At 38.1% G+C, this 27,561-nt stretch overlaps 1 protein-coding gene across 2 annotated transcripts in view; it reads left to right on the plus strand.

The window, feature by feature from the left end:
• Positions 1–17,025, plus strand: part of ccdc85a (coiled-coil domain containing 85A) — a 495,192-nt gene extending 478,167 nt beyond the window's left edge. The window contains exons 4-5 of one of the 2 annotated variants that reach the window (XM_059985983.1): positions 3,666–3,785; positions 10,189–17,025. In XM_059985983.1, coding sequence (XP_059841966.1) covers positions 3,666–3,785; positions 10,189–10,350 — 282 coding nt within the window. In that variant the 3' untranslated portion in view covers positions 10,351–17,025. Of the gene's footprint in view, positions 1–3,665; positions 3,786–10,188 lie in introns of those variants that run through there. The other variant, XR_009515121.1, reaches the window with a different exon arrangement.
• The last annotated feature ends 10,536 nt before the right edge of the window (positions 17,026–27,561 follow it).

Consider the following 27,561-nt stretch of genomic DNA (forward strand, 5'->3'; position numbering starts at 1 on the left):
TGAACTCACATTAAGAAGGTACAGATTTCCGGGCCTTGGTATAAGACTGAATTCTGGAAAGAAGAGTAACAGATGCCTAAAAATCGGATCCAACAGTATATATATTTATGCGAATCATGCATAAAAGTGGTCTTCTGCAGGTTATATCATACCGGTGATCATTTCAGGTTTGCTTAACATCCTTCAGTAAATTGGCTTGGGACTACTCGTGTACAATTCCTCTTAGCTTGGCTGACATTTGCCTGAAAACAATTGCACAGATAAAGCCATCATTATATGCTCAGAGGCAATTTCTGTGATTACCAAATAAGATTAGTGCATTATGGAGTAACCTATCACCTTAGCTTAATAAGTATAACAAAAGAACAAATCCTGCATCAGATTAGCAAAGAGATGCAAATTTTTGAGTAGAGATCAGTGTCTCAGTCACACCTGCTACAAATGTTCAATTCATACCAAAACGCAGCAATGAACGCTTGCTGAATTTTAGCACTTTTGTTTTATACACTCCAGTGTAAGATACTGCAATGTCTCTGTGTGATAAGCCCGTATCACACTGTGACATGTGGAACTCGCAACATTAAAATGTAATTAATGCATTGGATTGCATTAGGAGAGTGGCCACACACTACTGCTGATTGCTGCTTCTCTTTTCCCAAAGTTTTACCTCAGCTTCACTGCAGTCTTTTCTATAGTCACGGCCAGCGTGTTGACTTACCCAGCTATCACCATGCAGGTGACACAGCAGTTGTGAGTTTTGTACACTGGTCTTGATGGCAATCACATGTTTTGTTCTAAGACATCTATTGGTGTGCACAGTATGGCAGTGCTATTTTTCGTCCAGCCTCATAATATTTTTCTGGAGATCCAAGATGATGTTAGTTCTATAAACAGTGTGTGGTTTGTGCCCATGTGTGGTTGAACTCCAGTTTCTAACTAAGTGTGTATAAAGCTCCTCTGCTTGATTTATAAACACAAGAGATTCTGCAGAACAAAAGTTCAAAATTCAAAGTAAAGTTTATTATCAGAGTAAATACATATCACCACTTACAACCCTCAGATTCTTTTTTTCTGTGGGCATACTTAGCAAATCTATGGAACAGATCATCTGTAGACATCAGGAACTGTTGACTGCAAACAATGTGCAAATACAGACATATATAGATGGCAATAAATATTGCGCATGAAATAACAATGTAACAGAGTCCTTAAACAAGTGTAGTTATCCTCTTTTGTTCAAGGGCCTGATGGTTAAGGGGTAGTAACTGTTCTTGAACCTGGTGGTAAGAGTCCTGAGGCAGCAATGAGAAGAGAGGATGGCCTGGGAGGTGAGGATCTTTGATGATGGTTGCTACTTTTCTCCAGCAACACTTCATGTAGCTGTGCTCAATGGTTGTAAAGGTTTTACCCATGATGTTCTGGGCTGAATCCACTAGTTTTTGTAGGATTTTCTGCTCAAAAGCATTGGTGTTCCCATACCAGTTCATAATGCAGCCAGTCAGCACTTTCCACCACACATCTATAGAAGTTTGCCGAGGTTTTTGATGACATGCTGAACATTTCTTCACAATAATATTTATATGATGAGTCCAGGACAGGTCCTCTGAGGTAGTGACATGCAGGAATTTAAAGTTAATTGACCCTTTCCACCTCTGATTACTGGCTCATGGACCTCTGGTTTTCCTCTCCTGAAGTCTACAATCAGTTCCTTGGTCTTATTGACAATGAGTGAAAGGTTGTTGTTATTACAGCACTCAGGCACGTTTTCAGCCTCCCTTCAGTATGCTGATTCATCATCCCCTTTGATGTGATGCACAGCAGCGGTGTCATCAGCAAACTTGTAGAAGGTGTTGGAGTGGTGCTTAGCCACACAGTCATAGTTGTAAAGCAAGTAGAGCAGGAGGCTAAGTACACACCTCTGTGGTGTCCTGTGCTGATGGAGATTGTGGAGCAGACGATTTTGCCAATCCATTTGACTGGAGTCTACAAGTGAGGAAATCCAAGATTCACTTGCACAAGGGGGTATTGTGACAGGGAGGTCAGGGAGTTTACTGATTAGTTCTGAGGGGATGATGGTGTTCAATGCCAAGCTGTAATCAATAAAGAGCATTCTGATATATGCATCTTTGCTGTCCAAATGTTCCAGGGTTGTGTGAAGGGCTAAAGAGATAGCACCTGGTGGTTGGTAGGCAAATTGGAGTGTATTCAAGTCACTATTCAGACAGGAGCTGATATGCTTCAACACCAGCCTTTGTGGATGTAAGTGCCACTGGGCAATAGTCTAGGCAGGTTTCCACATTTTTCTTGGTCACCGTTACTATTGAAGACTGCTTGAAGCAGGTGGGTACCACACACTGCTTGAGCGAGAGGTTGCAGATATCCGTGAATACACCAGCCAGTTAGTTGGCACAGGTCTTACTCAGCCAGGTATTCCATCCGTAATGGACACTTCCCTTGGATTCGTTCTCTTGAAGCCAGGCCACATGTCATCTTCAGATACTGAGACAAAAGGATCTTCAGGACACATGGGGGTGCACAATGGTTCCTCCCCGTTCTGGTGGTCAAAGTGAGCATCTGGAAGAGAAGCTCTGCTGTCCCCTATGTCACAAGATTTTGCTTTGTAGAAGGTTATGGCATTCAGACCCACTGATTCCAGTCTAGTGCAGAATCTCCACTTCACCTGAGAGATGGCTTTCCAGAAATCATTCTGCACCTCTTGTAGCATTCTTGATTTCCAGATTTGAATGCCTCTGATCTGGCTCTCGGCAGAATCCAGATTTCATTGTTCATCCGGGGCTTCTGATTGGGGAAAATTCTGAATGAGTTCTTGGGGACACACTTATCCACAGCTGTTTTAGTAAAGTCTGTAACTTTACTGGTGTAGTCATTCAGGTTTTCAGGTAAGTTCTTGAACACGGCCCAGTCCACTGACTCAAGGCAATCCTGAAACCGTTCCTCAGCCTCCAAAGACCTCTTGGTTGTCTTGATCTCTGTAGCCTTGCTCTTCAGGGTCTGTCTGTACGAAGTTAGCAGGAGTACAGCCAAATGATCTGACTTGTCAAAATGCAGTCTCAGGAAGAGAATGATAAGCATTCCTTATTGTAGTGTAGCACTGGAAATCCAGAGCAACTCACACAAAATGCTGGAGGAACTCAGCAGGTCAGGCAGCATCTATGGAAATGAATTAACAGTCGGCATTTCAAGCTGAGACCCTTCTTCAGGACTAGAAAGGAAAGGGGAAGATGCTGGAATAAAAAGATGGGGGAGGGGATTGCATTGTGCCTGATTTCTCTACATGCGTGGGAATTTAGCTTGAGCTGTTGAATTGTGTTCTTTTTCTGTCATAGCAGGCAGTCCCAATGTTTTTTGTGCTGTGGACCCCTACCATTAACTGAGGAATCCATAGACCCCAATTTGGGAAACCCTGGGTTAGAATATTTTTAAATAATAAATGTAACATATCATAAGATATATGATATTATATAATATTCAGCAAGCAAAGTGTTTGCAGGTTACAAAAAAATGTACACATGTGTGTGCATACCTTCCAGTGACAGAATTTGTTAGTACTGTATGTATAACATTACTTCTTCATCGTAAACCATTTGGAATATTCCAAAGCAAAATATTCACACTAAAGTTCAGACCTACCTTGTTCTTTACAGGCTGCATTTGTGCGGATGTCAGAGGCTGATGGGACTTTGTCAATTCCAAGCCATCAGGCTGGCAAATGTGGATATAATTCACCAACTCAGAAACCTGAGGCTGTGGTCCATGCTATCAAGGTAATATTTGCACTTATTCAAAAATTCAACTATTGAGGCAGTTGCAAAGCAACATTTAAAACACAATGCACTCTCCACAAATAAAATTTTAATCAAAAGTATTTTGAATTATGCTATGTGAGAATTTTATTTGTGTTACGAACCCCGTAACTGGGTGTCTTACCAGCAAAGATAGAGGTGTCCATTGGAGTCTGGTGATACTATTTTCAACAGTATTTATTAGTAAAAATACACAAAAATAATATCAATGTAAATATACAGATAATATACGTCATCAATACTAAACCTAAAAGTGCGGGTATAATAATAATCAATAAGAAATAAGCTGTATTGTTGTCTAGGGGATAATGAATTGTCAAATGGAAATATAAAGTCCAGTTCAGTTCATGCAGGCTACGGTAGTTGTTGGTCGCTGTGTTGCAATTTTTGGAGAGAGAGAGAGAGACAGAGAACAGTAACAGCTATTGACTTGCCAACTTTCCTTTATGATCTTGTTCCGTCAATGCGTTATTGTTGTGGCCATTCACTTATGACCCCTCTGTCCTTTAGCTAGACCGTTCTTCCGTGGAGGACTTGTCACCCAGGCAAGGGTGGACACACACACAAGCCCCCACCGATCTCGTAGCGTTTCTCCTGTTGCATCTGAGGGGTGCTCCCCAGACCTCACTTTTATCCCCACTCACAGGGTCTCAGGTGTCAATCAGGTTGGGATGATGTAACCCATCAAACCAGCCCACTCTGGTTGCAAAGCCCACTCTGAGGAGTTTCAATGAATAGAACAGTACCAAGTACACAAACCTTCTCCAAAAGACAATAGCAGTAATCAGTGGTTCTGTTCTCTTTTGTTAGCTGGAGACATTCCACCTTAGCTGTGCCTCTCTCTCATTAATTTGTATGAGCTGTTATCAATAACAACTGTCCTGGCAGCTTTCCTGTGTCTCTCTCATCTCCCTTGATAACAGCATCGGAATAGTAGTGATTTGCGATTCTCCAAAAGTGGGGGGGGGGGGCATATGCAAATTGTACCCTTCTGTCCATCAGAGTTGTTCATCATTCGTAACATTTGTAAGAGAAGCAAACATGCACATGTAGCACTGCAGGCTCTTTCCTTAACTATGTTATAAATAACCTAGGTGAATTTTTGCACAAACTTTACAATTTTAGAATGTTATTTTGGTGTTTAGGACAGTTCCTCGCACTTCAACTATTTTGTCTATATTTGGACCAAGATGATGATGTGCTCTAGAATTGAATGTCCCTAAACTCAACTGGCCATCCTTGGTGGAATAAATGTTGTTTCATAAGGTTTTCGGTGACGGCTTCAATGACATTGCTGATGAATGAGAGTAAACTGACAAGGCTGTAATTGGCTTTATTGGATTTGACCTACTTCTTGAAAATAGGATATACCTGGGCAATTTTCCAATGTTTGGGTAAATGTCAGTGTTGTACATGTACTGAGTCTGCTTGTTTTAAATGCAGGTTTTCAGCACTAGTCAAGGATGTTGTTGGTGCCAATGGCCTCAGCCAGTCAATTTCTCAGCATTGATCCCCTGCCCATTTCTAAAAGTAGAGTAAGGGGAATGGTGGACTTTTGTTTACAGATGGTGCTGTTATTCATTTCTACTTCTGATGGACCATAGGTGCCCATATTTAAGTGCAACAACTGTTTAGAGTCCATCTCATGTATCTTAGTTTTGATATCAGATGAGATGATTGAACAAGTCCTCAGTGTGAAGATGGGACTTTGTCTCCATGAGACTGTGCAATAGTCAAATCTAGGAAGGGCAGATACAGGTGCAGGTGAGTAGGTTTATCCTGGCAGAATGCAGATGGTGAAATCTGGAGCCAAAAAAGAGAGCTGCTAGAGGAGCTCAGTGGAGAGAAATGGATAGTAAATGTCTTGGGTCGAAACACTTCCTCTGGACTGAAAGAGTAAAGTGAAATTAATAAGCATAAAGAGGTGAGGGGAAGGGGTAGAGCAAGAGCTGGCAAGTGATAGGTGGATTCAGCTGAGGAACAGTTGATTGACAGATGGAGTAGAGGTGAGGAAGGCAAGGGTAGAGATAGTGACAGAGGCTGGGAGGTGATAAGTAAAGACAGTAAAGGTCTGAAGATTATGGGACATAAGAAAGGAAGCAATGGAATGAAATAAGGGTGGGGTGGTGCACAGATATGAACAGTGGGGGGAAAGGATAGGGTCCCAGAAGGTGAGTGGTGGAACATTAGTAGAGTTGGTTATTTCCTGAAAAAGAGAGACATCCCAAAAATCCTGGAACATAAAGCTTCATGCTGAGAACATATGTGGAGGAAACAGAGAAAGGGATCATTCCATTTAATCCCTTGCTTAGATTCATTCACTCCCTACCAAAGACCCACACTAACAGTCAGATCCTTCAGGAATTGCCCAGCTCAATCTATGGTGGAGCCAGCAAGCCAGCCTTGAAATTGTGTATTAAAACCAAAGTGCATTCTGTCTCCTACAACTTTTAGTGCTTGACCAGCATGGAGGAGCTCAGGGAAGATGGTGGAAGCTAAGTAGGAGAGGTTACTTACACATGTCTAACCTGATGACATAGGATTTCTTGGGGTTTTGATTCAATGTTGAGGACTACAAGGGCTACTCTGTCACATATGTGTATCTCTGCTGCTGAAGGGACAACATGTATCCAAGGGTTTTATGAAAGGATTCTGGGATATTGCCTGTGAAGTATGATTCTGTGAATATAACAACGTCAACATCATTAGTCTGTGAGACAGTTCTCCAAACTTTGACACCTGTCTCCAGATGTTTCTGAGCAGGATTTTGTAAGGTCTATTCAGCTGGGATTGGCTTTATCTTGTTCAAATTTGGTGCCTAGGTCAAGGCAGGTGATTCACACAGTTTAATTTCTTTCTTTGAATGTAAGGGGAAAGTGCAATTAATAGAATTAAATTCCACATCCGCTGTGGTGGGACTTCAACTTAAGTGAAATGGATTGGTGGTCCAGGTCTCTGGATTACTTGTCTGACAATTTAATCACTCCCCAACTATTGATAAATCATCAATGATATAAGAGCTAACCCTTGGATAAGAACATAAGAAATAAGAGTACAAATATGTTACATGGCTCCTCAAACCTGCTCTACCATTCATTAGGATCATAGCTGATCTTCTATCTCAATAATATTTTCCTACATTATCCTCATGTCTCTTGATTCCCTTAATGTAGGGGAAAAAAAAGCTTGATTTAAGCTATCTCATTGACTGTCTCCACAGCCCCGTGGAGCAGAAATTTCCAAAGATTCACCACCCATGGGCAAAGAAATGTCTCTTTGTCTAAAACTTAAATGGTCTACCCATTCTTTTGAGATGGTAACTCCTGACTCTAGACTCTCAGTCAGAGGAAATATCCTTCTTACATCCAGCCCGTGGTGCTCCCTTACATTTTTCAGTTTCAGTGAGGTCTCCTGTCATTCATCTAAACTTGAGAGAATACCGGTCTTGTCTACTCATTCTCTCATCATTTAGCAATATAAATTCCATGGAATGAATTACCCCCTCTGTGGCAAATTTACACTTTTAGAAGTAAACATACTCATTCCGCACACACCCAGCTGCACTCTCGCCAAAGCCTGAGTAATTGAAGTGAACTGGTAATCTAGATCCAAAGTACTAAGAGAGACAAGCATAGAAATAGTGAATATGTTGGTTACTGTCGTTCAATGTCCTATTGATTATGCAACATTTCCTGCAGATTGAAAGGTAGAAATGTAACTCCAAACAAGGAAATGAGGCTGGTGAACCAAACATCCAGAGAAGGGAAAATGATAGAGCCTGTGATATAGGAAGTGACAACATGGCACTTAGAAAACCATCAACAAGATTCAGAAGTAAAGCCCATGGGATTGCACTGGCATGGACTGAAAATTGGTTGTCAAAGAGGAAACAGAGAGCATGAATACATGAAACTTTCTCCGAGTGGCAGGCAGTGAGTAAGGTGTACATCAGGAAGTGGGACTTGGGCCTCAACCTTCACAATGTACATCAATGGCTTACAAAAGGAAACTGGATGTCACATTTCTGAGGTTGCTGACTAAAGGAAGCTGAGTGGGATTGTGAATTGTGACAGAGATTTAAAGAAGCTTCATGATGCTTTAGGGAACATATGTGAGCAGATACTTGGCTGCTGCACTGTAACATGTGTAATTGAAACATTATTTAGCGGCGCAGGTAACTGAAGGACAGTGTATTACTTAAATGGTGATAGGTTGGGAAATGTTGATATATAAGGAGCACTGTGTATCCTTATACAATTGCCTCAGAAATCAGGGTGCAGCATACAGTTAAGAAGCTAACTGGTATGCAAAGGGTTTTGAGTACAGGAACAAAGATGCCCTGCTACATTTATACAGGATCTTGGTGAGACTACACCTGAACTATCATGCAATACACACAAAATGTTGGAGGAACTCAGCAGGCCAGGCAGCATCTATGGAATAGAGTACATTCGATATTTCGGACCTAATCCCTTCATCAGGACTGGAGAAAAGAAGATGAGGAGTCAGAGAAATATCATGTGCAGTTTTGGTCTTTCTACCTAAAGAGGATATTTTTGCCACATAGGGAATGCTGCAAAGAGTTGCCATTTCTGGGATGCCTGGACTGTTATATGAAGAAAGTTGATTTAACTAGAACTGTATTCATTGAGGTTTAGAAGAATGAGAAGGATCTCACTGAACCATGCAAAACCCTGCCAAGCTAGGCAGAGTTGATATGGCGAGTATATTCTCCCTGGTTTGGTGATGGGGACAATTCTCAGGACGTATGGTGGGAAACTTGGGTCTGATAGGAGGAAAAATGTCTTCAAAGGGTAGAGAAACTACTGGAATTGTGACGACTGAATGCAAAGGAGGCCAAATGATTGAAAATATTTAACAATGAGGTGGATCGATTTTAGATGCAAGCGGCATCAAGAGAGATGAACAGGGAATGGAAATAGGGTATTGACATAGGAATTTGCATAATCTTATTCAATTGCAGAGTAGATTTGAGGGTTTGTGTGGCCTTCTCCACTACCTAGTTCCTACTGTGTGTATGAATCAACCTTTACTTCTGTGCTCAAATTTTCTTGATATAAAATGTAATATTTAGTTTCACCAATATGTAATGTCCATCTTACAGAGCTTCAACTATGTGATGCTGCCACTCGATATCAACTGTCTCAATTGTTTGATACGCCTGTGTTACGTTTAATTGATATGTGTAGGAAGAGGGTTTAGTCCCTCTGGTGTTCAAAACATCACCTTCACATTTTGCAAAATTATATTCCATCAGCTGTCTTCGCTCCTACTTAATCAGCTTTCCGTGCACTGTAGACGTCTCATTATACTCTTCTCCCCACTACTCACAACATCGCTTGGTTTTCTATCACCAGTAAAACTTGGAAATATAGTATCTGGACTCCCTCAAGTTGATATTGATTGTGAATAGTCGGGCCCAAGCATTTTTCCCTGTGGTAGCTCACTACTCACAGCATTATCATCATGACAGAAATCCTCTTATTTGTCTTTCCCATTCTTTGCTGTTCTCAGTCCATGCTAATGACTCAGCCCCTTACCTCCTGTCGAGGAACTTATTGAAAGTCTTCTAAAAGTTCTGTGGTTCTCCCTTGTCAATTATACTGGCCATATCTTCAAAGAATTCGAGTAGATTAAACAAAAAAGAAATAGAACCATAGAACATTACAGCACAGAAACAGGCCTTTTGGCCCTTCTTGGCTGTGCGGAACCATTTTTCTGCCTAATCCCACTGACCTGCACCTGGGCCATATCCCTCCAAACCCCTCTCATCCATAAACCTGTCCAAGTTTTTCATAAATGTCAAAAGTGAGCTCGCATTCACCTGTTCATCTGGCAGCTCATTCCACACTCCCACCACTCTCTGTGTGAAGAAGTCCTAGTAGATTAAATAGTAAATTCCTAGTAAATTCTAGTAGATTAAATAAAATGAATCATAAATCCATATTTTTGTTGAATCTTACTATTTTCAGTGTGTTCTATTACTACAATGTTCATTTAAGACACCAGCACTTTCTCGATTCCTAATGTATGACCTCAGTATTTTTTTACTCTGTCCTTTCTTTAAATAATGGGATCACATTTGCAATTCTCCTCTTAAAGGAACAAGAACAATTTGCATGTTGTTCTTGTGCATGTGCAGGTGACTTAAGGTCATTAATATTTATTTCCATTTCCACAATATTCTGTTTAAATTTACCTGTTTCTGTTAGGTAAATTTAGTTTCATCAATATATAATGTCCATCATTCGGAGCTTCAAATATGTGATGCTGTTACTTAATATCAGTTATTCTTTTAACCATGTCTGCCTGCCCATGTTTTGTTTTTATGTCTTTACCTTAGGTTGTGGAAGTGCATGAAAGTGTGGAAAAGGAAGAGAAAGAGAAAGACCTGAGTGAAACAGAGAAAGCTATTGTCAGAGAAATGTGTAATGTGAGTAAATTGTGCCACAGCATTCAGCTCCTGCTGTGCCTCCCGCCCAACTCGCATATAGTGGATCCTTAGTCATTGAGAGCAAACCAAGTAAGAATACGAATTCAAGAGCAAATGTTGTACTTTTTTTTTGTAAAAGTAAAGCCCATTTATGTAGCAAAAGGACTTGTTTCTTGTTTCATTGCAGGTACAACAAGCATTTTTGCTCTCTGGTGTGGTTCTCAGTTTATTTTGTGCTGGAACAAGTATGAAAGCCTAACCATATCTTAAAATAGATCATTCAGTTTAATATGTCATGTTCAGTTTGTTGTATTAATTGTTCCTAAAACCAAGTTATTAGTGAGTTCTGTACTAACAATAGAGTGTTGACCTTAGTTGTCTGTAGGAGAAAACTCAGCCAATATTCTATAGCAGCTCGGTCTTTCCTGAGCATCAGAAGCCTCAAGTTTCAATCCCAAAAGCCAGCATACTAATGAAACTCAGATAGCTTCAAGATTTCTTATTAAATGAACCATAATATGAATAAATAACGAAGGCATTTTGTAGGAAACATTGTTAAATCCAGATGAGAAGAAATAAGAGTATGTAATGTTACACCGTTGTGTGGATTGTGTGGATGTAACAGGCAGCTTGTGGGCAGTACTTTAAGTATGGAAAGAAGAATGTTGTAATGGCCGGAAAGAAAGTGAAAATTCTAAACCAGAGAATAACAGAATAAATTATAACTTATAGATAACAGTAATATAATAGCATCTATGAGTGATTTTAAATGCTATTAATGAATTCAGAGAAAAAAATAATAAATATTTGAATAAATATGGTTGATGAAGCCCTCTGGGTTTTATTTTGGATCCGTAAGCTTTCAATGTCATAGAAATAACCCTAACTTGAAGCAAACATTCAGACATTATCATTAAAAGCATTATTCATAGAGTTAGTGGAGGCTAAATTCCATTAATACATTTTCTGTTTAAAAACTATCAAATTATAAGTATCAAACTTACATAATTGCTACACAAAAATCAGAAGTATCTTCAATCTTTTCATATTTTCAGTCACTGCAAAACCTAGCTGCGTTAATCAACCAGCAGTAAACCTGGCCAATTTCCAGCTCAATTTGTAATCTGTTCTTTTTTAAACATAGAATTCACAGCATATAAAGTGACCACTTAATCCTATCTGATTCATGCCAGAGTATGTGCATTGGATGAACCTATTACATTTGTAATGAAAGATTCCTCCTGTACTCTGGTGCACCGAATGATGCAAGCAAGGTTTTAAATCAGTCGTATTTGAGGTTGATTAAATGTTTCTGGGATTTAAAAAAATCAAGGCCATTAAGCAGAGTTGTATAAAGAAGACTTCCTTAATTTTGGTTCTAGTGCTAGCCTCAGCCTGTTTCTCCAATGTGCATCACACAGCCACAAATCCCATGGACAATTCTTGTCCTATGTGGTGCATATTGCATGACTCCACTGCACCTATTTGGCACACTCAGTGCATTAACCAGACAGACCCAGGGAAAACCAATAATGAAAGTTGTAGATTTTGCAATGTGCAATGATTTTCAATGTCCTTTTTATCTTTAAAGTAATTGATTTGCATGGAAATATGGCAACCTGCAATCTAGTTTCTGGATGGTGCCAAGTGTGGAGATGCAACAAGTTGTGTAGAGTGGAGCAAGAAGAAGTAAAGAAACATAAACAGGTTTAATAAAAAATATAAAAACAATAGCAATTCAAGTATGATGTAATGAAATGGAAAGCCTTTCACATTGGATCCAAGAAAGACAATAAATTGGAGCATTTCCTTCACATTGAGTAAATAGGAAATACAGATGAGCAAAGTGAATTTATTGCCGATGAAAATGCAATATGAAGAACTAAATGAACAGATACTAAAAGTAATCAGTAATCTACAAATTTGGAATACAAACTTAGACACCAACTGTAGTGAGCCTTCTTTGGATCATGCATAGAAAATTATGTCAGTTTTGGAAACAGCACCACAGCAAAGTTACACAAGTATCAGAGGAATTATAATATAAATTCAATGGAATGATACTATGGTTTAAATGATTAAATTATGAGTTTAATGTGACTTGTACTCTTTTGCAAGGAGATGATTAAAAAGATAATCCAATTGACATGCTTAAATTGATACTCGGATTCAATAGTACAGATACCAAAAAGTAATTTCTTCTGATGGTGCAATCTAAAGCATGATCTAATGAGTTATATAACTGCCCCCATTCCCTCTTGTTGAATGTTATCTTGGGGGCGTGACAAACAAAACTCCAAAGTCAAAATTATCAATCTCTTCTTTCAAGTGCCTGCTGCAAAACAAAACAGAGAAAACACATGAAGTGCAGATTGACTTCTGGTCTGTATTTTTTTTAGGCATTCAGTTAAGCTAAATTTGAAGTACTTTCTTGATTTTCATCCAATTTTGTCAGCTGACTAGCATGCTGGGGGAAGTAGTGGCAGAGGGTGCTGGAGATTTGTATATTTCGGTAGTTTTATGAAATAGTTTAGCTAATGCTTGATTAATTAATTTGCAAAAATACACAAAAAGTAAAACAAAGATGTTTACAATTTATTGATAGTTCAAGACAATAAAGACATTTTTTGCAAACACAGAAAAGTGTGCAAGATCAGTTTGATAATTGCTGTAATTGAAGAATATTAACTGCAAGCTGTTGAGTAATCTGAAATACAGGGTTTACATGAGTTCTATACATATTGCTCTATTCCATTGCTTAGAGATTCTGCCCTTATTGCTTTACCCTATATTTGTGCATATAACTTTGAAGAGATGAACAAATTTCTTCAAATAGCAATATACTTGGTACTCACCTGGATTCTAAGCTCCCTCTCAAGTCCTGTGATGGAATCTGGAGGCCCGCCCCTCTCGGCATTGGAAGCAGAAACTTCCATTAAATCTAGCAGATGATGAGAGAGACCATAGGATCTGGGCACCATGTCAGCACATAAAGCAAGTGTTGTCAGTACCCAGCAAAGGCTGCACTCACCATGTCAGCCAGGAATACAACCCTGAGTTCCATATTCCAACACGGTGTGCCTGCACCACTCAAAACTGCCCATACAACATTGGCAAGCACATAATCTGTGGGTGATTATGCCCAAGTGACCTGTGAGAGGCAAGATCTGGCAGTAGTTTTCAGCACAACTGGATGCTGCAATGGGAAGGGTAGGGGTCTACACCAATTCCTGGCACAACAAAACACAGCCCAAACAGATACCTATTTTGAAATATGGAACGGGGAGCGGGTTTGGTGTGAGTAAGTGTGAGGTATGATTGAAGGACTACGAATATTTCCATGAATCAGCACAATTAGCAGGATGCCAGCATAGAGAATTGAAAATAAACATTGATCTCCTAGTTGCTTATATAAATTTCATTAAAAATAATTTCAATAAACACAATTTTTAAACTGCAACTATTGCCTGTTTCTTTTGGGAATTATACAGTTATTTATGCAGTACATTTTAAGAGCAGGGCGCATGATAGGAGATGCTGTGATAAACTGATTTTTGTTAGGTTTGCTACACAGGCCAACGAGAGGAAAATCTAGAATGTGAAATTCTGTGTGAGCTTCTGAGTGCATGGTTAAAGGCATATATGACATGCTAGTCTGAAATAAGAAAACAACCATCTGTTAGGTGATATGTTCTGAACTCATGGAGCTAGAGCACTGTTTTGAAATTATCTTTGTTTTTGCTTGTTAATCTTCCCTATATTATGTCATGCCTTCTTCTTTATCAGTCAGCATTAATTAAATCATATTCCACTCTGAATCACTTTGATACAATCGTGTAGAAATAGATGTTTTTAAGTCCTACAGGTCCTTGTAACCTACTATTTGAATCTGCGGTGTATTTGAACGTGTTCATCATTTTGAAGCAATCACAATCTGAGTGTTTATGACTTTAAATATCTAAATTTGATTTGTAAGATGGTTTAACATGTTCACTATGAAACTGGTGTGTTAATTAGCAAGGATTATTTGTGGAAATCCTATACACTTCCAAATTGGAATTTGAGTATGAAGGTGGGTGGGTGTTGTGAAGATTAAAACATTGAAACAATTTGTGATAGTTAGAAATTTGAACATTCATTCTGATATATAGACCCAGTTCTCCTTTGAATAATTCCTTCGAATGTTATTAAAAAGCTGTGTTTGCTATGAACAATTTCACTGACATCCTCAGAAAACTATTGTGCAATAGCCACTAAGAATGGAGACTGAAGAGAATTAGATCAAATTTTCATTGTGTGCATACTCATTGCAAGTTTTGATATGCCTTCCACTGAAGTTGTGTTTTAGGGAAATCCTGTCCGCTAATTGCCTTCGTTGCCACTCGTTCAATTTTTATTTTCATTTCTGGCTTTCCTCTGGATTCAAATATGGCCTTAATTCAGGGAATGGGAATTAGCTTTTTTCCCCCTTTTGACATCAATATAAAATTAAAATTAAATATTAGGGAGGATATCATCAAGAAAATATTAAGTCAGTGTTCATACAATATTTAATATTGACCACATTCTATTCAAGCCAACCATGGACACATCAGGAGCAAAATTCAATAGCAGTTCTTCTTTCCGTAGGGTTAAATATACATTCCTAACTGGCTCTTTACTCCTACACAGTCACCATAAACTGCATTCCAGTGGTTGAAATAAATGTAGCTGAGGATTAACAGAGGAAATTGAAAGGCTTCCTCATACATTTTTCTCCAAATTTTAATTACATTTTCACAGCTTTCATTCTCTAAAGGCTCTGCCACTGTTTTTTCTGTCACATTTAATCAACTCTTCTGGAAATACAGCTTTCATCTGAGGGTATGCATTTCCCAAAAGTAATCATTAAAGTTCAAGTTCATGTTCAAATTAGTTGTCATCTGACTGTACGTATATACAACTAAAGAAAGCAACATTCCTCTGGACCATTGTGCACCCATGAAACATATATCACTTACAGCATATGAACCAAAACATTAACTTTTGTTCTCTTCATTTGTTTTGAAGATGAGAAGAATGATGATATGGGGAGGCAATATTAGAAATTCATTGAGATACTGCAGAAGATGTTTACTTCCTGCTCTACTACCTAGTGAGTGTATAAAGATCAAAGCTCTCTTGCTCGGGTTTCTCTGAGCTGCCCACTACCTGGCTTAGGATGTGGCAATCCAGTGGTGCAGCTAGTAAAGCCTCTGCATCACAGCTCCAGTGAGCTGGATTACATCCTGATCCCCCAGGTTGTCTTCATTAAGTCTGTGCCTTCTCCCTGTGACCACATTAGTTTCCTTCAGATATTCTTGCTCCTACCACATCCCAGAAACAGGCAGAATGGTTGGTTAGTTGCCCCTAGTGCAATGGTGAGTGGTAGAATATAGAGGGGTGAATTGGGGTGGAGTGGGGTGCGATTGTATCTCATAAACACCATCTGATGCTATATTCTAGATAATTTATATATGTTTAACTAAACATTTATTCCCAAAAGTCACTCTGTGAGTGGCATGTGGTTGAGCTGGGAAGATTGTCCAAACGATTGCATGAAATAACACGTTTCAGGAATGCAGCCATTGGCATCGTTTTTCAGATAGTGTGAAACAGAGTCAGATACAACCTAGGAGGGTTCAGGTAAGTGCTTATGATATCTATGCACCTTTTGCAGTATAACAATTGCAAGGCACAGGCTCTGTGACTAGAATAGATATTGCAAGCCTAGTGAAAGTATTATAAGGTGGAGACTTTTGATTCAAGCTTTTGAAGACTGAACTCTTGACCTCTGCCTTTTATCTCAGAGGAAAAATAGCATGCTTTTCCTCTTACAGACCAAGGTCTTTGTCTCCACAGAATCAAACATTAAAACCTTTCTGATCCACTCTTTATATTAAGTAGCTGTCTCAGGCCTAGTGCAAGACTTGATAAGCTACTATAAAGGAGACGGTGAGGGTTTGGCAGTCATTGTGCCATGGAAGTATTCAGGTGGTTACTGCAGTAGCTAGTTCTTGCATTCGAGAAACCTGCCATAATGAGAAAAGGATACGAGTTTGCTTAAATGTACAGACAGCAACAGTTCCCCTGTGAGTGATTGACAGATTGGCTCAAGATATGACATTGAGAAGCACATATAACCAAAACTATGCACAATAAGCCATGCTCAGCAGTTACCAAACCTCCTCTAATCACAATTACTTCCAATATTGTTAAGTCCAACAACTTCTCCAGTGTGAGCGCATATTACCTGCAGTGATTCTTCTTGAAGTAGTCATAGGGTTTCCTGTTGTTTTCTTCTTGCTGAAGTTTCTAATCTGTCGTTATGTGAATCTTCCATTCCAGGGTGAAAACTAACACTTAAAGCTCCTGCGGGAGGCTTTTGTTTTGCTTTGAATCAACATTCTTTCAGAATGCTGAGATTTCCTTGTGGTAAGCAATATAAATAGTAGTATTTATGTATTTAAAATTTGTTTTATTGAATTTTCAAATAGGTTACAGAATAGAAAGAAAAAATATAATATCAGCCCTCCCCCTTCCCTTAACCCCTCCCCCCTGACATATCCCTATATATATATGAAAAAGAGGGGAAAAAAAGAAAGAAAGAAAGAAAGAAAGAAAGAAAGAAAGAAAGAAAGAAAGAAAGAAAGAAAGAAAGAAAGAAAGAAAGTAAGTAAGTAAGTAAGTAAGTAAGTAAGTAAGTAAGTGAGTGAGTGCCTGGATATTGGAAGATCCCCACATGCTCCATGGAGTTCAAAATAGCTTTAATATATTTCTTTCCCCAGATGAACAATAAGTTTATCTTCAGAGCACCTATATATTTAATCCTATCTTTTGTAAATAAGGGCGCCAAATTTTCAGAAATATATCATATTTATTTCTTAAATTATAAGTAATTTTTTCAAGTGGAATGCAGTTGAAAATTTCATTCTTCCAACGATCTATACTTCCAAGTAACTGCAATAGCCTTTTTGGCTACTGCCAATGCAATTTTTATGAATTCTTTCTGATATTTGTTCAATTTGGGTTTTGGTCCTATCCCTTCAATATCACCTAGTAAGAATAATATTGGGTTGTGTGGAAGTTGTGTTCCAATAATTTGTTCCAGTAAAACTCTTAAATTTGTCCAAAAAGGTTGAATTTTAAAACAAGACCAAGTAGAATGTAAAAAAAGGTACCAATTTCTTGATTACATCGAAAACATTGATCAGATAAATTTGGGTTTAATCTGTTTATTTTTTGTGGTGTAATATACAATTGATGTAAAAAATTATATTGCACTAATCTGACCAACTTGTTTCATCAATTTTAATATTCAAATCAGTTTCCCATTTTTGTCTTGACTTATGAATTCCTTGTTTAATTGCCTGTTTTTGAATTAAATTATACATAAAAGAAATATTTTTTAAAATTTTACCTTTATGAATTAAAGTTTCTATTTGATTAAGTTTTGGCAATAACATTGTTTGACCCAGTTTATCTTTTCCTGTATCCATTTAGATTCCCATTTATATATAAAATCTTCTGGTATATTTTCTCCTATTTTATCTAATTCTATTCTAATCCATGCCAGTTTATCTTCATCAAAAAAAGATGCAATACATCTAAGTTGATTTGCTTTGTAATAATTCTTAAAATTTGGTAATTGTAACCCTCCTAGGTCAAATTTCCATGTCAATTTTTCCAGCGATATTTTTGACATCTTACCTTTCCAAAGGAACTTCCTCACACATTTATTTAACTCTTGAAAAAACTTCTGCGGTAATTGTATTGGTAGTATTTGGAATAAATATTGTAATCTAGGGAATATATTCATTTTTACAGCATTGATTCTACCTACTAATGTTATTGGTAACATCATCCATTTATCAAGATCCTCTTGAATTTTTTTCAATAATGGCAAATAATTTAATTTATATAAATTCTTTATATCATTATCTTATACCTAAATACTTTATACCATTTATCAGCCATCTAAATTGAGTTATTAATTGACAATAGTAGTATTTATGAAGCTACACAGGATTTCAGTATCTCTGCAGTTGTTTCATATATAACAAATGTTTCTCTTCTTCTTCTTCTTCTTCTTCTTCTTCTTCTTCTTCTTCTTCTTCTTCTTCTTCTTCTTCTTCTTCTTCTTCTTCTTCTTCTTCTTCTTCTTCTTCTTCTTCTTCTTCTTCTTCTTCTTCTTCTTCTTCTTCTTCTCTCCCTTTCCACAAGCAGAATCAGAGTTTACAAGGGTAGACTAAGAATCAGAATTCCTGGCCTATACCTCCTAATCATGGCTCTGGGATTTGAGATTTCTAAGATATTTAAGATTTATCTCCAAATATGATTTCTATTTCTAAGTTCCTCCAATCTCATCACCCCCAAATTTTTCCCAATTTTGACCTCAAAATAGTTCATATTCTACCATGGAGGAGAAATCATTGTTCAGGTGGAAGAATAATCAGGGAATGTGAAGCTCTCCACTGTTAAGCTGCCAAATAGTCAAATAATTATGTACAGTAAGTAAAATTTTAGAGTTAAACACATTTGTACTCAGCTGAAATAGTGAACATGTTAAAGCTACTTTGAATTGCTGTGTAAGATGGCTGTGTAGCAGACTATGCTTGTGCTTTTACATGTTATTGATTAAAATAAAATGCATATGTTCAATATCAGTAAATAATAGGGTGCAATGGTGATACAAAAACTTGAGGTCAAATTACTTTGTGAAAGTAATTATTATTAAGCCTCAGTGAACTGTATTGCAAAAATGTTGAAAAAATTAGTCATTTCAAACCCATATTCAAATGAAATTTGTGATACTACAATTGAAGTTTTCATTAAATTTGAGGGATTTACTTTAATAAAATCCTTTAACAGTCTTCACTTTGTTAAATACAGTATTATGTAATCAAACATGGCACAATCCACCAGCCTCATTTATCTGTCATCTCACACATGATTTGATAAGAAGCAAATTGGGAGGTCAACATTCAGTTCTTTACAAAATTCATTTTGTTCATATTCATTTAGTTTTTCTGTAAAACTTCGTCCTTACGTTACACTGAGGAAACCACCTGTGAACAGAGTAGATTTTCTATTTTTGACAATATCAAGTATTTTTCAGTCAGATAAAGAGGAAGACACATTTTATTCTGCTGCAACAATGTGCCTTAACCTAACCATAGATTGAGATATGATTTTTGTGGTCTTTCTGACTGAAATCATCAATTTTAATTCAGCTAAGGTGCTTTTTTTTAATTCTGTGAGTACCGGGGATTGCATCAGGTCTAATGAAACACATATTGCATGGTACTCCTATTAAAAGAAGACATATCAGCCTTGACCATGCACAAATCACACTGCCATTGATGAAAATAAGATCTCGAGGTATTCCAAAATGATTCAGAGCCAATGAAGTATCTTCGTATTGTGCTTACCGATGAAATGTAGAACACACAGCAGTCAGTTTGAACAGAGTAAGCTCTAAAAAACAATAGTATGATAATGATTAGATTATCTGTTTCAATGAATAAGAATCTATATTGGCATTAGCAAGGATAACTCTTCCACACATCTTTGAAAGGTGGCATTTGCTCTTTAATGTTCATTAAAACATGAAAAGACAGACAGACCTTGGACTAATGAAAGCTTATCCAACAGTGCAGTTCGACTTCAGTATTGCACTGAAATGTCAACTTGGATTTTATACTCCAGGTTTTGAAGTGTTATTTCAATTCCCAATCTTCTATCTTAGAACTAGGAGACTATGGATAACACCAGATCATAGGGCTAATACTCCGCATTGCAAGTTGCAGGGAGGTTGTGTATCTTCACCAAGAGCTCTTTCACAAGGCATTGATATGTTTGTCAGAAGACCCGTAGATTATTGGAAAAACCTTATCATGAGACCATAATACCATAAGACATAGGAACAAAATTAAGTTATTCATCCCATTTTGTCTGCATCAAGGCTGATTTATTATCCCTCTCAACCCCATTTTCATCCAAACTCAACATAACCTTTAACATCCACTAATCAGGAAACTATCAGCCTCTGCTTTAAATGCATTCAATGACTTGGCCTCCATAGCTGTCTGTGGCAATGAATTCCATAGATTCTCCACTCTAGCTAAAGAGCTTCCTCCTCATCACAGTTCTAAATGGAGGTCTCTCTATTCTGATGCTGTGGCTTCTGGTCCTAGACTCAACCAATATTGGAAACATCCTCTCTACATCCACTCTGTCTAGGTCTTTCTATATTCAATAGGTTTCAATGGGATAACCTTCCCCCCACCCCCATTCTTCTGAACTCCTGCGAACAGGTTCAGCGCCATCAAATTCATCTCAAATTATAACCTTTTCATTCTTGGAATCATTCTCATGAACCTCCTTTGGACCCTGTCCATTACAACACTTCTTTTCTTAGATAAAGGGCCCAAAACTTCTTATAAAGCCTCAACATTACATCCTCACTTTTATTTTCCAGTCCTTTTAAAATAATTGCTAACATTTGCCTTCCTCACCACTGACTCAACCTACAGGTTAACTTCTAGGGAATCTTAGAGTACCCCTAAATCACTCTGCACCTCTGAGTTTTTAAATTTACTCCCTGCTTAAAAAATAGTCTTTGCTTTTATTCCTTCTGCCAAAGTACATGACCTTACGTTTCCCTACATTACATTCCATCTGCTACTTCTTTGTGCGATCTCCTAATCAGTCTAAGTACCTCTGCAGACTCCCTACCTCCTCAACATTAGTTGCCCTTCCACCAATCTTTGTATTGGCCACAAACCTAACCATAAAGTCATCAGTTTCTTCATCCAAATCATTCACTGGCAGCTAACCAGAAAAGGACCCCTTTATTCCCACTCTTTGCCTCCTGGCAGTGAGCTAATCTTCTATCCATGCTAGTATCTTTTCTGTAATACAATGGGCTCTTATCTTGTTAAGCAACTTCATGTGTGGTGCCTTGTCCAAAACCTTCTAAAAATCCAAATAAACAACATCCACAGACTCTCCATTGTCTGTTTTGACAGTTATTTCCTCAAATAATTCCAACAAATTTGTCACGCAAGATTTCCCCTTAAAGAAATATTGCTAACTTTGGCCTATTTTATCATGTGACTCCACGGACTCCAACACCTTATCTTTAATTATAGACTCCATCATCTTCTCTGCCACTGAAATTAGGCAAACTGGCCTATAATTTCCTTTCTTCTGCCTCCCTCCCCTTTTAATGAGTGGATTGACATCTGGAATATTCCTGTCCTCTGAAACCATTGCAGAATCTAGTGATTCCTGAAAGATCATTACTAATTCCTCTATAATCTCTTCAGCTACCTCCTTCCGAACCCTGGGACATAGTCCATCAGGTCCAAGTGACTTAACTCCCTTCAGATCTTTCAGCTTCCCAAGCACCTTCTCCTTAGTAAAAGCAACTGCATGCACTTCTACCCCCAACACTCTCAAATTTCTACCCCCAAATTTACCCCCTTCTATCCCCAAAACTCGCAAAGTGTGATCTCTGTTTTGTCTGGATTTCTATAATTATGCACTAACAGAACCAATGAAGGAGCAGAAAACACATTTTAAAATTAAAATTAATTATGAGTTGGTGTCTTGGTTAGCCCAGAAAACTTTTTGTCTTTTACTTCCTTGACTCCAGTATTTCAATATTTGTTTGCTTAATTCTTAAGAGAGGAAGAGAACATAAATTGACACATCATTCCATTTTAGATTTGTCAATCTCACCTAGAGAGTATACTGGGCATTTCTCAGGTGCAATTTGAATACTTTACAGATGTTGTAACAACAATTGGGTTGCTGTTCAGCTTGTACAAAAAGTATTTGGCAGTCACAAAATCTGGAGTAAGGAAAGTGATGTGTTTGAAAATTAGAAATATAAAAACTACCAAGTTTACTTAGTATAAGCAATATGAGGTGTATTAACGGTCAATATGAAGCACCGTCATCTATGAAAATCATTGCCAAAGAATTGCAAATGCTTGAAATCCTTAGTAAAAATATAAAATGCTAAAGGTGCTCAGCCTGTTAGGGAGTATCTATAGAGGGAGAAACAGAGTTGATACTTTAGGTTGAAGACCTTTTGTCAGAGCAGAGAGGAAACTGAAGTTAGTTTTATGTAATAAAGAGGGTGAGGGTGGTGTGTACAGGATTAAGAGAACCTCTCTAATATGGGAGGTCTGGGTAGCTATGCACATAAACTGTCAATCAAGTCATTTGGTTTGATAGGTTAATGGGAGCTACTGGAGAATCTGAACAAAGAAACATAACAACTATGAAATGAGTTCAGTTAGAGGGTCAGAACATATGGAAAAAAAACCATTTAAGTTGAAAACTGCATGTCTGAAGGACATGCCTATCAGGTTGGGGTTTGTTACCAGAGAGAGAAAAAATAAATCAGTGTCTAGTTCAGACGCAGAGAAAGAAAGGCTGCAACATGCCCAATGGAGGGCGCTGTTCACAAGATTACATTGTAAAAGTGACTGAAGCCATAGAGAGATGAAATAAAATGAGAATGGAATGGAGAATTAATATGGCAGGCAATAGGGAATTCAGAATTGTAAACACAAAGTACACTGCAGATGCTGGGGTCAAAGCAACACGTACAACACGCTGGAGGAACTCAGCAGGTCGGGCAGCATCTGTGGAAATGGATGATGCCCGACCTGCTGAGTTCCTTCAGCGTGTTGTATGGGAGTTCAGAATTGCCTCTGCAGTCAAGTGATTCTCAAAGTGATCGTCTAAACCCTGTTTGATTTCTCCAGTGCAGAGAGATTACATTGTGAACAACAATCCATTAGACAAGATTAGTGATCAAAGCAGACTTCCAGGTGAAGGAGCAATTTGTTGCTACATGTCAGTCATGCTGCAGTACCAGGTGTAGTTCAGTTATTAACAGGTTGACTTTGGAAAAAAACTTAACCAGTTAATATGGTGCAGAACTATGTGGTTGCTGCATTATCAGAGATACAGTCCTTTCAACACAGTGCTTTGGTTTAGACATTAAACAAAAATCTGGTGTTTTTCTATTGGGAAGATGTAAAAGGTACCTTGGTTGTTTTTAGAAGAGAAGAGGATTTTTTATTATTTGTGTTTATTTTCTTTGGAAATGGGAGACTGGCAATGTGAGCATTTACTGTCCATGCATAAATAAGTGCTCCTACAAATGTAGTGGTGAGACACCTTTTTGATTCACTTTAGTCCTTCCAGTGAAAGTATTCCACTCCCACAAGATTAATGCCAGGTGAATAGAAAATGATGATAGATTATAATGCCAGTAAGGTGTACAACTGGGATTGAAACTTGCAATGGTGGTGTTCCTGTTTTCTTAAGGCCTCTCCATTTTCTGGTAGCAGACAGTGCGGGTTAGGGAGACATGGTCAGGGTTGCCTAAATGAGTAATTGCAATGCAATTATAGATGATTTTCATGACTCAGTGTGTACTGATGAGGGCCAGAATGATTGATCCAGAAAACACTTTCCCATGTGCTGATGATAAAACTATAAATAACTACAGACTTTAGTGTGGCATTTGATACAGTCCCTCATGCTAGACTGACCCAGAAGATTAAGGTGCATGAGATCCATGATGATTTGGTAGATTGGATTCAGAATTGGCTTGTCTATAGAAGATAGATTGTCAACATATGGTGGAAGGGTGTTATTCGTGCTGAAAGTTTATAACCAGTGGTGTTCAGCATGATAAAAATGTAGATGGGTGGGTAGTAGGTTTCCAAATGACACCAAGATTGGGAAAACTATGGCACATTAAGAAGCTTGTCAAAGGATACAGCAGGATATAGAAAGGTTACAGATATGGGGCAGAGAAATGACAAATGGAGTTTAATCTGGGCATGTATGAAGGGTTGCACTTTGGGAGGTTAAATGTAAGGGGAAAGGACAGGACTATTTACATCATTGATGTACAGAGGGACCTTGAGATCCAAATCATAAATCTCTGAAAATGGAAGTCGATAGGATGGTAAAGAGACATTTGGCATGCTTGTTTTCATTCAAAGGGTCAGGAAGTCAAGTTGCAGTTACTGTATATAGAACGTTGGTTTGGTGGCACTTGGGATATTGTGTGCAGTTCTGGTTGTCATTGCAGGATGGATATAGAGGCTTTAGAAAGGGCACAGAAAACATTTACAGCATGCTGCCTGCATTAGAGAATATGAGCTCTCAGGAGAATTAGGACAAACTTGAGTTTGCAGGAGAGTCAATGAGGAGGGAAGACTTGAAGATGATCCCTTTATGTCCCCTGAAGGAGCATATGATAAGCTGTTTTCTGACAAGTCTGTTGGGTTAATTCCCACAACTTAAACTATAGTCCTTAAATGTGTTTTTTTTTTAATTGTTGGAAATCTGAAGTAAAAACAAAAAAATATGCTGGAAAATTCCACAGATAAGTCAGGATCTATGGAAAGAAAAATGGTTAATGATTCAATTCTTCAGAATATATGATGAATGGTCTTCAATTTGAAATATTAACTCTTTCACTTTCCACGGATGTTGCTTGACTTAGCAAGACTTTTGCAGTGTTTCTGTTGTTACTCTAGTCCCTAAATATTTCTGAGACAGACCTGCTTTCATTCTTTCTCTGTTTCAAAGTAGCAGTTTTGATTCAACTATGTGGCCTGGTTTGTGAGAATTAGCTAGAATTAAAAGTCAGGCAGCCCAGACAGGGTAAGAATTCTTCCACCAACTCTTGGGCATTAATGATCCAAATCAAAAGAGCAGCTACATTTATTCACTGAATTTAAATGACTTTGTACTGAGTTGATTGTGTCATTTATCCAATTTGATTGGGTCCCTGTCTGGTAACAGTGAGCACCCTTATCCCCAAGCTATGAGCAAAATCAACAAAACCTTAGAAGTAGATAACTCATTATGATCTTGCTGCTTGTGGGAGCTTGCTTTCCACATTGTGGCAACCTTATTTGCTACATCATAATAGGTATTGTACTTAAAGGTACTCCATTGGCTGTACAGTGCTTTTGGATATCTGGAGGTTATAAATGGTGCTATGTAAATGAAAGGCTTTGTGTTCTGGACTTCCTATCACTGGGACCTCACTAACTTCAATTGAATAAATTACTGTTTCGCGGACAATTTGATGAAGGTGTTAATAGGGTAGCTGGGTGTATCACCATATCTTTCTATCATTGTCTCCTAGCTTGTGCAATGGAATCATTGGTGGTATAATATGTCAAGGTACAAACTGGATCATCCTTTCTATGGTTTCAAGTTGTCTCATGGAAATAAAACAGGTTCTCTTATCAGGAAATTCTGTGAGAACCATTTCAAATAATTGAGTTGTATTGAGCGGTCTTTTTTCTCATACTATTTTGACAGTTTTGCAATCAGACTGTTAAACTCCAGCTTCATTGCTGAATAAAGTAATTCTTACTTTTAGACTCTGATTCAAGTGAAAAACTGACCTATAAGGGTATACAAATGGCTATATGTTTCCTGTAATTTCTTTACTGTTGAGCTTTACACTATAGTAAAGGCCTTAAGAATTCCAAAATCTTTGCACACCTATTAATTCTGAAACTGTAACAGTTTTTTTTTTGCCTGCAATGTTTAGCTGTAATTTAAATTTGAAAACAAAACTTTTGAATATTGACATGCTATGGAAATTTTGTGGAAACTTTTGATATTGTGTTATTTTTTTACTCATGATATAGTCAAGTATGTATAATAAATGTAACATTAATTAAAAATAGAACTATTATTATCTTTATTCAGTCTTTTTTATGTGTCTTCTAATGAAATGTATGTGCAGATTCCATTTATTGGTGCAGAAATCCACATCTGTTGTTGCATCTCCTGAGCATAAATCTCATTCTGTGAATCCAGAATGATCTGATTCCTAGAGTTTCAGGAACGATTAACTTGTGGACAAGGAATAGAACCATAGAACACTAGCATAGTACAGGCCCTTCAGCCCTCCATGTTGTGCTGATCCATATAATCCTTAAAAAAAGTACTAAACCCACACTACCCCATAACCCTCCATTTTTCTTTCATCCATGTGCCTGTCCAAGAGGCTCTTAAATACCCCTAATGTTTTAGCCTCCACCCCCATCCCTGGCAAATCATTCCAGGCACTCACAACCCTCTGTGTAAAAAACTTACCCCTGATGTCTCCCCTAAACTTCCCTCCCTTAATTTTGTATATATGCCCTCTGGTGTTTGCTGTTGGTGCCCTTGGAAACAAATACTGACTATCCGCCCTATCTATGCCTCTCATAATCTTGTAGACCTCTATCAAGTCCCCTCTCATTCTTCTACACTCCAAAGACAAAAGTCCTAGCTCTGCTAACCTTGCTTCATATGACTTGTTCTCCAAACCAGGCAACATCCTGTTCAATCTCCTCTGCACCCTCTCCATAGCTTCCACATCTTTCCTATAACGAGGTGACTAGAATTGAACACAATACTCTAAGTACAGTCTCACCAGAGATTTGTAGAGTTGCAACATGACCTCTCTACTCTAGAACTCAATCCCCCTGTTAATGAAGCCTAGCATCCCATAGGCCTTCTTAATTACCCTATCAACCTGTGTAGTGACCTTGAGGGATGTATGGATTTGAACCCCAAGGTCCCTTTGTTCATCCACACTCTTAAGTAACTGACCATTCATCCTGTACCCAGTCTTCTGGTTTGTCCTTCCAAAATGCATCACCTCATACTTGTTTGGATTGAACTCCATCTGCCATTTTTCTGCCCAACTCTGCAGCCTGTCTATATCCTCTTGTAACCTTCGACAACCTACAGCCCCATCTACAACTCCTCCAATCTCCATCTCATCCACAAACTTCCTCGCCCATCCTTCCGCCTCTACATCCAGGTCATTTATACAAATCACAAATAGCAGGGGTCCCAGGACAGATCCCTGCGGCACTCCACTAGTCACCGATCTCCAGGCAGAATACTTTCCTTCCACAGCTACCCTCTGCTTTCTTCCTTTAAGCCATTTTTTTATTGAATGAGTTAAATTTGCCATTTTTCTTGCTTCTATCCGTTATCTAGTGGTTCAGCTGAAAGAAATCATTTGTTTTTATCAGCAGTAGTCTTTAGTGAGATACTCCTCAGTTAAGGATGCTGCTAAAACCGAACAGTCCAGGCTTGCAAATATTTGAGCAAGATGCCCAAAAGTGCCTGTTGAGAATGAAAACAACGATCAAGGCAAATACAACTGACCTTTAAATTGTTATGTTCTGCTGCCAGAATGGATCGGTA

The sequence above is a fragment of the Hypanus sabinus genome, chromosome 12 (assembly GCF_030144855.1).
Source record: "Hypanus sabinus isolate sHypSab1 chromosome 12, sHypSab1.hap1, whole genome shotgun sequence".
In the NCBI taxonomy this organism is placed as follows: domain Eukaryota; kingdom Metazoa; phylum Chordata; class Chondrichthyes; order Myliobatiformes; family Dasyatidae; genus Hypanus; species Hypanus sabinus.